At 36.8% G+C, this 11,887-nt stretch overlaps 1 protein-coding gene across 3 annotated transcripts in view; it reads right to left on the bottom strand.

Annotated features, from left to right (window-relative positions):
• akap7 (A-kinase anchoring protein 7) overlaps nt 1-11,706 on the bottom strand; it is a 51,337-nt gene extending 39,631 nt beyond the window's left edge. Inside the window, exons 1-9 of one of the 3 annotated variants that reach the window (XM_079643469.1) lie at nt 11,230-11,704; nt 11,026-11,074; nt 10,765-10,909; nt 9,135-9,299; nt 8,900-9,054; nt 7,871-8,007; nt 5,195-5,355; nt 1,641-1,753; nt 632-678 (exon numbers count right to left, since the gene is read on the bottom strand). In XM_079643469.1, the coding sequence (XP_079499595.1) occupies nt 632-678; nt 1,641-1,753; nt 5,195-5,355; nt 7,871-8,007; nt 8,900-9,054; nt 9,135-9,299; nt 10,765-10,873 (887 nt within the window). In that variant the 5' untranslated portion in view covers nt 10,874-10,909; nt 11,026-11,074; nt 11,230-11,704. Of the gene's footprint in view, nt 1-631; nt 679-1,640; nt 1,754-5,194; nt 5,356-7,870; nt 8,008-8,899; nt 9,055-9,134; nt 9,300-10,764; nt 10,910-11,025 lie in introns of all 3 variants that reach the window. The other 2 variants (XM_079643468.1, XM_079643467.1) reach the window with 2 other exon arrangements.
• Between the last annotated feature and the right edge of the window lie 181 nt (nt 11,707-11,887).

Genomic DNA, 11,887 nt, shown 5'->3' on the forward strand with positions numbered 1-11,887 from the left:
TAAATATCAGGGAGTCAGTAAATGTCCCACTCTATATATTGCAATATACATACGTTATCTATTGTAGTCCAATGCACATGTTTACCTTAACTTTTTAAAAACACAAACAAAATCTTTATTTGATTGTTTTTGAAATATTTTTATTGCACATACTTACTTAAAATTGTTCTGTTTTTGTATAAATATTTTGTTCTAATCTTTTTTTTTTACTCTCAAATGAAGCAACCCTATTTCACCAGAGAAAAATAAATGATTCTGATTCTGTGTCAAAAAGTTGATGAAATGAGTTAGAAGTGGATTAATGAAATCGATGCAGAAGTTTTCTCCTGTATATTATATCACTTTATATTATATATTTTATACCTGTCATATTCAATTTTACCTTTGTTTTTATTTGTTTTCTCTTTTTTAATGAAATATGTTGTAATTGTATAATGTGTTACTGTTGCACTATGCTTTAATGCTTTTTAAGTTTTTTGTTAAGCATTTTGAATGGCCTTGTGTTGAAATGTGCTATTTAAAAATGATTAATTAAACCAATGATCTGTTATCATTGGGAATCCAGACTGGAGCAATGGAATAAAACAGTGCTGGAAATAAAAAACAGATATCTGAATAAAACATCACGTACTTGTTTGTATAGTTTGAGTAGAGGGCTGGGTCCACACGTTTCATACCCTGAGAGACAGAAAGAAAAGTTATCACACATTTAGGATATTCTCACACACACAGATATAGACACTCACACACTGACAGGGGAAGACAAGGATGCCGCCCAGCAGACGCCAGTCAGGATATGATGTCAAAGGAAGACAAAGATGGATGCTGTCCTTCCTGTCTCTCCTCCTGACCAGTATTCATCTTTCTGTCCTCTTCCACCTCAGCTTTATTTATGTCCTACTCCATTTCCTCAATAGCTCCATCACTTTAAACTGTTCTTTAACTCCTGAGTTTTCTTCCACTAATACAGCCTGATATAATGGTTCATAAACGATTGAATTATTTAGTTGATTTGTATTACAACAGCTAGGAATTCAGTTGCTTGGCTGGACATTTCCCAGCCACTGAGCTACTGTTCTGAATGAGTTGTGAAAAGAGAGCTGGTTACTTTGGACTGCGTATAAAAGCATGATTGGAGTAAATCATTCCATGCGAATATATTATGAGTTATTATCCATTAAAACAAAAACCATGCTGTGACAGTGCAAATTAGTTTGGATATGTGTATACTATTTGTTATGTAAATACAGACATTGTTATGGAAAAAAATATTTAATTTGTGTTATGACATAATCACCAGTTTAGTGATGCTTTTGACATCACGATGTGGAGCTTCCCTTACACTAAAAGGTGAGGTCTGAGTACTTTTTTTTTTATTATCTAAATTAGCATATAACTTATAAAAAAATATTTATGGCCCAGTTTATGAGTCCAAGTTGACAGTTGTACCAAATATGAGACACATGAGAAACTCGCTCAATGTATTCCTGAGATATCATGTTCAAGAGAAAGTTGATGGGCAGTAAGTCAGTCCATTATTAGCAGTAAAAGGCATGTTGGACTCATAATCATGTCCATATAGCCTTGTATAGTATGCTAAGATTTGAGACTCTCTCCACACTATATATATGTGTGTGTACCTGGGATCGTAGTTTCGGTGCTCGGGACAGCTTCATCATGGTGAGGTGGGGTTCAAACCCGCGATTGCCTTCTTGCAGAAGACCCTGCTCTTCAAAGCGGCTTTGCAACAACTCTGCAACAAATGAAACCAAACGTGTTATAAGCAGGAGGAAGAGGAAGGCTTTCACTTGACAGAATTCAATATGTAGCAATAAACGGCAGAGACGTAAAAGAGGTCATGAGATGGATCGGAGCCCGACCATGAGCAAGATGTACGTCATCCACCTCGATCCCTTTCAAATCCCCTTCATGGATTCTTGTAAAAGCCAGAATTGGAGGGCTCGGAAACAGATGGCAGTCAGAAGATGGGCAAAGAAGCGTTTTACTTTCATATCCTTTGACCAAACAGATACAAAACAAGGACACAAACTAGCAGTAAATAACCTGCAAGGACAGACACACACACTGACACCGACTGATGAGGTTTACAGGGAAACCAGGGGGGTATTTTTAGAAGAGGAGCTCCACAGGGAGAGAAAGGTTAGTATATAATCGATGATGGGGTGGAGGGAGCAGACGAGAGGACAGGAGAGTCTGACTTCCTGCCTTATCCTTATTTAGCTTTTCCAATACAAACATATGGACTCGCTGATGTCATTTTTCATGTCAGAAACATAAATAAAAACTAAAAAGGGAGGAATCGGAGGGAAATACTCCTGTGGAAGAAGTCAATGTGTTTCATCAAACAACAGCATGGCTTATTTCTACACTTCATCATAGCTTAATGAACTGGAAGTCTGGAACTACATTTGATGTCAAACACAAAGAGAATGGCATCATAGTGGAGCACTTGATTCAACAAATTCATCGAAATTGAAATAGTTGTCTTTATTACACCTTATATAAAAAGCAAACAACAAATGTCAACAAACACGGTTGAGGAAATACCGAGGTAAATAAAGCTAACTGGAGTTTCGCAAATAATAGAGCCTTTTTGGGATGTATAATCTCGAAGACATTTTTCAATTTATACCTGGGGAAAAAAACGGTGGCTAAAGAAAGAAAACTAAAATGACCAAGTTATTCTGTAAGAGTGAAAAACAGAAAACGGGAAAAAATATATAAGGTTTTGACATGTGCATTTTGTAGTTGTGTAATTTCTAGTTTTACCTTCAATATTTGCCTGCATGTTTAGTGATTGATATTAAGATATCTTGGCTCTTTACTTAATACAATGTACATGTCCCCTCTATGGGCCGAATAAAGGTATTCCTATTCTGATTCTGACATAAAGACATCGGCCCCATATCAAGCGATTGACATAAAGTTATCATAGTGATAAGCCAATAGAAACTGCATTACTAGCTGTAAACTGTATCCCCCTCTTTGTTTTGGTAACATGTTTGACCTACTTTTGTTTGTATAAAAGGTGAAAAGTTTTGAACTCATGATAAAAAGAATAAATAAATAAAAGCTTTGGAAAATAACGAATTCATAAAAATCTTGAACTACTTTGCAGCATTCCTTTTGAACGCTTTCATGTTTGATAAAGAGTGTAGGCCTGTGGCTATCAGAATGTTTACCCCTCCCTCCGAGCATCATGCACTAAATATCCCAGCACTTGACTTTGTATCTTTGATTTGAAGTTTTACTTGAATTCTTATGTTTGTTTATCTTATCTTTAATTGCTCCTTTTACTTCGTATATTATATAATAAATTCCACTTTTTTTTGGGAATCTTTTATTTTGTTCATTCTATCATGGAACAAATGTCATGAAATCCAGTATTTCTGATTCTATAGCTAACACAGTTGTTGAATGAATACACAGGTGTTGGTGCTCCTTTTTAAAGCTCAACTGCTGCCATAATTCATTTGAGGCTGTAAACGCCAGCACCCAAATGTCAACATGAAACGACCAACCGAGCAAAACTCTTCCTATTAATAATCGTCAACACACTTCACATGAACTGCAGCAGGCGATCAATCACTCGAGAGTTACGCTTGGTTGAGTTTGATTGAGTTAATTAGGGAGGGTCTGCCTGTATTTATGTCAGCTAAGAGGTTTGATGGAGTAGATCACGAGTTAGACATTTTGACGCTGCATGTTTACCTCCAAGCAAAGAGAAACACACCTACCTTTCCCTAGTCACTTGGCATTAAAAGCTCATCACTACTTCCTGTGTCAAACAGACACAAATGTTTCATAAAATTCCAATCAGGCGACTTTTCAAGATGAATTGAACCCTGATAGCCGGGTTAATTGCGTTCAACCATCTCTCCTATCTCTTTAAAAGATGAATTTACTGCTTTTCCGATTCATATTAAGCCTCGCCATGAAATGTCTTTAGGGATTTGACTCGCTTGATCGTCACTAATATGCCAAATGTAATATTTGCTCTGATCTGAGCAGTTAATATTAAAATAAATGTGTGTGCAAGTGTAGTCGTGTGTGTGTGTGTGTGTGTGTGTGTGTGTGTGTGTGTGTGTGTGTGTGTGTGTGTGTGTGTGTGTGTGTGTGTGTGTGTGTCCAGATGACGAGCAATAGAGTGAGAATCCTCTTAGAAATGTTGGCTTAGTGTTGTTGCCAAAGGCACAACAAAAAAACACACATGCAAGTGCTTTCACACACACACACACCGGTACAGATGCAAAATGACAAATGTGAGAAGATAGATGAAGACTTATCACACCCACAGCTGTACACACTTGCGTGAAAACATTATCCAGATACACACACACAGAAAATTACCCAAAAAAACATATTATTTGATCAAATCCACTTACAGTACACCATTTTAAGCGGTGGTGGAATGTTACTTCTGGAGTACTATTTTGACATACTGGTATTTTAAATATTGTACTTTTGACTCCAATACTTTGACAGCTTTAGTTACTCTAACCATAAACATGCTTATATGATATGATGCACTACTATAATACTTATCTACTAAGTATTATATTACTTGTCTATAACTGGCTCCACAATTATAAAATACTCTTGTGTGTAAAGGGGAGTGATATTAGCAGGATTAAATAATATTGTACGATAATCACAATATAACACTTTAATAAGAGTTTGAACCTTTACTTTTGATACTTTAGTAGTATTTAAGATAATATTATTTATACTTTTATTTAAGTAAAGAATCTGCATATCTCTTCCAGGTTTTTTTTTCCAATATGTTCTTGCTGTGTTTTTATTTGAATCCACCTAAACGATATTTTAACACATTAAGAGTAGTGCAGGGCATAAAGGCAGGTCAAAGAATGCTCCTGTGCCTCAGGTCAATGCACAATATATTGAATGCGAGAGTATAAGGGTTAGCCTTTATAGATTACACCATATGATGTCCTAAAGATGTCTCATCTGTGACCACAGCAGAAAGCATCCGCCCCATTTGAGTGTCATTAGGAAAGACAACAAATCTTGAGAGCTCCTCAGTTGACCGTAAAGAGAAAGTACGGTATCACATTAACATCTTCAAAGAAATGTATCCATTAATACAGCACAAAGAGACACAACAAAAATGAGATTCAACAGACGGACAGACGCATTAAAAAGAGTCACCAACCTGCCAGACTGTCCAGTGTGTGTCTGTGTTGTCCGGGGGCCAGCCCAACAAACACCACCTCCTTCCTGAAATGACCGATCCCCGAGAAGGGCAGCACCAGATCCCGCCCACCCAGCAGCTCGGCCAATGACGGCTCGGCCTCAGCCAGGACGGTTGCGGCCCTGTAAGAAAATATAAACACATGAATGAACACCGCACACACACAAACACTAACACACACACACACACACAAACGCTGACACACACCGGTTCACAACTTAATCCCCTCTCTGCCACCCGCTCATATTACATAACGAGAGAATCTAGTGATTACTAATGACACAATCTTCTACGTAAGATTAAGCATCAGTATCATCACACAAGCTACATTGAGCAGAAAACATGAACATATCAAATGAATGAGAAATCAAGAGTATAAAATGCACTTTTTTGTGTTGAATGTTGGAAATGATTTTATATATTTCTAAAAGTGTACTTAAAATATAATACAAATTGGTAGTAGTCTTCCTCATTGACAACACTAGATGGTTAGCAATGCCTCCTGTGTTATTGTCGATTTACTATTAAAAAGTGTGACCATTTACGCGACACATTTATGGAATAGGATGAAATGTACATCATTTTGAGGAGGTTTAAGGGAGACATTTTACTCTGGTTATTAACTGGGATAAAAGTCTCAGATTACTTTCTGGCCTCAGGGACCGTCCTCCTTCAGCAGTGCTTTTCTCATTATCGGAATCTAACCCTTAAACATTTAAAGCACGATCCAGCAGTTTCCCTGGAAGTGCTGAGAGGAAGAGATAAAGACAAAAGCAGCGTTACATGCTGGTTATTATTCACTGCAGGACTCTCCATCCGACCACAACAACCACGAGGCCTTGTTTTTCCTCTCTGATGTGGTAACAATGCGCAGCATCACAGACTGAATGATAATATATGGTTGCAAGCATTACACTGATTTGAGTGTCCGATTGAAGAAGTATTCAAAGCTGTATTATTGGTTATATCATGGCAGGGCAATAAGAAAAGGCAGAATGCAGGACAAAAGAGGGATTTTTATTCAACAATCAGTCAATGAAGAAAAATGAAATCTGCGCAGGATGTATGTGCACGTCATAAAGCTGATCAATACGACTGAGAGCTCTTCATGATCCCTGCTTTCAACAAAAAATGTTGTGCAAATTACTGGATACATTGTCAGAGGTAATGTGTTGTATCTTACACAACAGTCTAGCCAAGTGTTTCACAAACTTTTTCATACCAAAGACCACTTAACCAATAAAAAAACACTCACGGACCACCTAACTCCACAAATATCCAAAAACAATAGGCCTGCTTACCATTCCAACAGTATAACAAATTACAGCCTAATAATGACAGCTTAACCTTCTCTATATCGCCTCGTTCACACATTAAATCAACAATACAAATACAACTACAGATTATATAAGCATTTCGTTCAAATGCGATTTAAAATGCTCAGGGTTTACCTCTTATGAAATGTAGACTACATTTATTACAGAGTTTATGTCCGAGCCAACAGACTCACAGACCATTGGCTACTGAGAGATATGCAAAATACACCGCATGTAGTACGACACAAACCTCTGCCGTCAAAACAAAATACAGTAAAACTATGGACTATCTCTGAGGTCCAAGCAATTTTTCACATGTTGGGCTTGCGTGGGCTTTTTTTGTAAAAATGCTATTAAAACATGAACCTTGGTGACCATCGGGCTGGCCGGCATGGTCTGCCTACAAAACAAACATAAAAAACCTTTATGCAGCCCCAACAACAGCCTCTGATCATCAACAGACTTCATGCAATGCTTCATTGGATGCATATATTAGATAATAATCTCTAACTCCTAACACATCTAAATCTACTTCCAGCATGGATAAATGTTCATAAAAGACATCCATTGTTTGTTTTATACGCTTCATGAAATCTAAAAAAAAAAAACATTGTTTTTCTAGAACAGATTACAAATTGCGTGAAAATGGTAAAAACAAGTGGCAACATGTCTGACAAAGGTGTTGCGCTGGGCTAGATCATGCAATCGAGAGTTAAGTTAATTGAAACTTAAGCTCGTTCCATTGTGGAGATATTCCCGCGAGAGTGCGGAAAACTTAAATAAATGTATTTATTTCAAATGTGAAATGTTACCAATATACTCACGGACCACTAGGGGGCGAACACAGACCACCAAAGGTCCGCAGACCACACTTTGAGAAGCACTGGTAAGTATTAAATAATGACACACTTATTCTAATGTATTTATTTAAAACATATAACATTGACATATGTGATGTGTCATTTAATATGGGATTTATTTATAAATGGTGGAAATCAAGCAATAAATTAGAGAATTATTAGAGCATTGAATTAAACATATATTTGTTATTATATATTTATATTTTTACACATATTTCATTTCTGTCCTTTAAACCCTCACACACATGGTTACTGTCATTTCTAAAACCTGTGCTACATTTCTGCTTTGAAAAAGTGTAATGGTTAGAATTGATTGACTGTTTGATAGCTTTTTACAACAAAAATGTTAAACGTTTCCCAAAATTATTAGTCAGACTAAAGCTTTAGTGGTTTGTATACATAATTTGAAGCCATTATGTGCGTTACAGAGTGTTAGTGTGTCTGTGTGTGCATCCACTCACAGGTCTACTTGCTCCTGACTGGCGAGATGAGTGACTAATAGCGTGATGTGGAGAGTTGGGACAGGGATCATGGCTCTGGCCAATCGGGGCTCCTGCTGAAGTACCGCCTCTTGGACCTGGGTTACGGCTGAGCTGATCTGTCATTGGATAGATTTAAGTTCAATCAGCAGCAGCCGCCATATGCTGTCACATTCAGGGTCTGTTTGTTACCTATTCTAGTCCTATATGTTCTTTACCTCCACTCCTCTGGATGTATGGAGGAAGACTGAAAGAGAGGCAACTTCTGCGGTTCAACACCACAGATGAGGCATCAATAAAAGATAACCATGAGGTAAGTCTAAGTTCATTCAGAAGGTTTTTTTTTCTCGATAAGCATTAAGATTTCAGTGTCATCATCTGTCAGGTAATTTAATATTTTCTGCAATTACCGATTTGGCTACACTGACCATGACCAAGTGTCAAACACTAAATTAATCAACAGTATTTTAGGAGAAGAAATTAAAGACTTCTCTACAAAAGGAGAACTTTCCTTAAATATCCCAGTTGCTTATGTTTGTTTACATTTCCAATTTACTACACTTATTTCTTTTCACTTTTTTTTTATTTGCTTCCTTCTGTCCAACGCATACAATAGTTTTGAATGCTTAATACATTTATTTAGCAACACATTTGCAATTAAAGTAGTTCAAAAAATAATTTACTAACTTTAAATTGCTTAGCTGATAGTTCCCCACATTGAATAATATTATAGGTTGTATATCTTTTGGGAAAAATATGTTATTTTGATGGAAGAGTAAATTGTTTTTGGAAGGTCTTCTGATCAGTTGGGTGAATTGCAAACAAACATGAATGTTGGGAAAAGGATGATAAAACAAAAAGTGGATAATCAATAAGTTGATAAGTAACGTGGCAAACAGTTTTAATAAATAAAACCTGTAATTTAAAAAAATTATTGGGTACAACGCACACAAACGATGATAAATGATCCTTAAAGTACACAAGCAAGATAATAGAACCTCAATACCTCACCTGTGTGTTAGTGATGGGGATGGAGATAAAAAAGTTGGGCCGCACGCTCTCTTTTTTTTTTTTCTTCTTATCTGCGTCCTCTTCGCTGTCAACTCGCCCTCCAATATCTCCTCTCTTCCTCTTTCTCTTCTTCTGAGTTGAAGCTGGGCCGGAGACTAGAGAGAAAGGGCAAACATACTATTAGAAAAAACTCTAAGTTGTATAAGTATAAACATCACATCAAGAATATACACACATCCAAGCTCTTTCCATGTGGTGGGGCTGGTCAGAGAAAACGGAAGCTCTGACATATAATTGTCCGAGGTTTCAGCTGACTTGAGGTGTCTGTTTATTAATTTCCTCTTCTCCCTCCTCTTCTTCCTTTTCGTCTTCTTCTCATTTGGTCCTACTGGATCTGGAGCTGCCATAGAAAAGAAATAAATCACAATACAACAACAGTTCATATTAATTAGGCTCACCAAAAAACAACAACTATACAGAGGGCTTTTCTGAAACGTTTGTAAAATGTTTGACTATAAGAAAAAGCAATATGTTCTAACTTGAATTGGCTAAAACATGAAAATAACATGTCAAGACCGCTAGAGGAACAAATGTATTTTTAAGTCAGAAACAAAGCAATACATCGTTTTGAATATAATGTTTGATATTTTTGTAGCTACTGTACATATTAGTACGTTTTAGAGAAGACGTTTCAGCAGTAGAGGTAAGCATAGTCCAGGCTATTGATTGTGCTTCATTTGGTCATGCAAGCGTTTCAAATGTTGCCCAGTGACCAGGTGGAAAAAGCCACTTCAATGAAGTGAAGCCGGCATGCTGATATTCAAACAGAGTAAGATAGTGTAGCAGATTCTTAAGTGACACCCCTTTGTGAGGATGAGTTGTATTAAGGTATAATAGATCAATTCTAAAAAGAGCAACATAAACAACTGCAATATGTCACATCTGGCCAGCTTGAGATGCTGCATAGAACACTAAAAGATATTTTTTTACTTTAATTTCACCCATGAGCAGCCATGAAACAGATGTGTCTATCAAATTGTAGAGCCCCATAATACAAAAGTGTGATTTGTGATATCTGGCTGTGTAAATACAATTGACTTGACATGATAAAGAAGCCTATTTTGTAGATTTTTAATACATGATGTCAAAGCTTGTCAAGTGAAATACACCATGTGACAGATGACAAAAGGTGCTTCAACGAGTTATAACGTTTGGAAAGTGTTGCAAAATTAAACTATTGTGTAGGCACATTGGTGGGGAGGAGCATCATTGAGGATCATGGGAATGTACACAAAAAAATGCATCATAAGTATGGCAGCATTTTTTTATTATACAAATGTATAAGTCATAAAAGTAAGAATAAACTATTGATCATAGCATTTTGTCACATGTCCACTCATATATAAAGCCTTAAGAGTGGTCACTTGGCCTTAACTACAGCAATAAAGTACATTAATTGTAATCACATCAACAATATTTGAACCTGGACAATGAATGCATTAATTATTTGACTGTACATATTGCACAATAACACCTACATTTAATGCATCACACCTAGACGAGACGTATCAAAGATATGATAATACCATGCATTCAGACTTTTAGGATTTGTATAGCTCAAATATGAGATTGAAAGTATTAAAATCAGCCCCAAGCTTAAATGGATGCTTTAAGTTTTGCAAGCCACCAGATGTCACTGTACTGTCAAATCTGTTTTCGCCATTAACTGAAAGAAAACCAAATAATCATAAGGCTTCATCCGTTTGATACAATGGGAAGTTGAGTCTTTTTGAGCTTGTCAAGTTCAACAGGTGCTTATTTGCTTACATTTTGTCAAACCCAGTCAGCACGTCAGGTATTCTCACCTGACACTGTGGAGGTTCCCGGGCAAAGCTCTTCCTCCACATCATCATCATCATCATCTGGGGCAATAACAGTGGTGTCTTTGCCATAGGATATACTGGCTGGCTGCATATTACACACTGTTAACTGATAAAGGCAGGTATGAGCCTAAAACAGAGAGGAATCAAATAAGTAGATCAAAACCATCATCATATTTAGCTTTTATGCATCTGAAGTGAGGACTTTATGAGTTATTTTTCTCTTAAGGACTTCCATTTCATTACCTTTAACCGGTGTGTGGATGGCTTCAGTGGGTTGACGGTACGATAGTGGCTGTGAGAGATGGTATGCAGTCTGTGAGATGATGATGGTTTGTTGACAGTAAAACCTCTATGTAAACAAACTATTTTTGAACACGTGGATCTGCAGGAGCTCAACAGAAAGTGACCGAGGAGCATGACACACACGCGAGACAAACTTCTGCTTACGTTACTGGCGTTTACAGCTGGGTAGTTGAAGACACGTCAAAGCTAACTAATAGCTAACCTAGCTGCTAAAACGGAGAATATTAACCTTAAACTGTCCTCGGAAAAGTGAAGGACGTGCAGCCTGTAGAGACAGACTTGTCCTCCCTGTAACTAACACCTGCCGAAACGAATCAAGCTGCCATGCTGCAGAACACCTTTGAGCTAACTGTTAGCTAACTGTTGTGCAGGTAATTGTTTAAACTAATATAACTTCTTGATACATTGTCATGGTGGTGATGCTGCAGACAACTCGTTGGTGGCCGTTTTTGTCAGAAGAAAAGTCAAACATTTAACGGGGGAAAAAACATTTATCTTCAAAGCACGCGCTAACAGAAAGCAGCTTCTATTTGTAAACAATGTTCCACTTCCGGCCTGGCTTTTCAGAGCAAAAATAGAATCTCTTTCCAGAATAAAAGCATGTTAAAATATTTGCCTTTATGTGAACATTCACTTCAATAATTAAATATAGTTAAGATCATTTTGTATAATTGGCAGTTTATTATTAATTTGTATTCCTGATTTATTTGCAATAGCAGTGAATTTGGATCACCAATATTCTTAAATTATTTATGTCAAAAAGATACATGTTCCAAGTTCATGAAGGCTAGAGAAACATTTA

This window comes from Notothenia rossii (assembly GCF_949606895.1).
Source record: "Notothenia rossii genome assembly, chromosome: 8".
Lineage (NCBI taxonomy): Eukaryota > Metazoa > Chordata > Actinopteri > Perciformes > Nototheniidae > Notothenia > Notothenia rossii.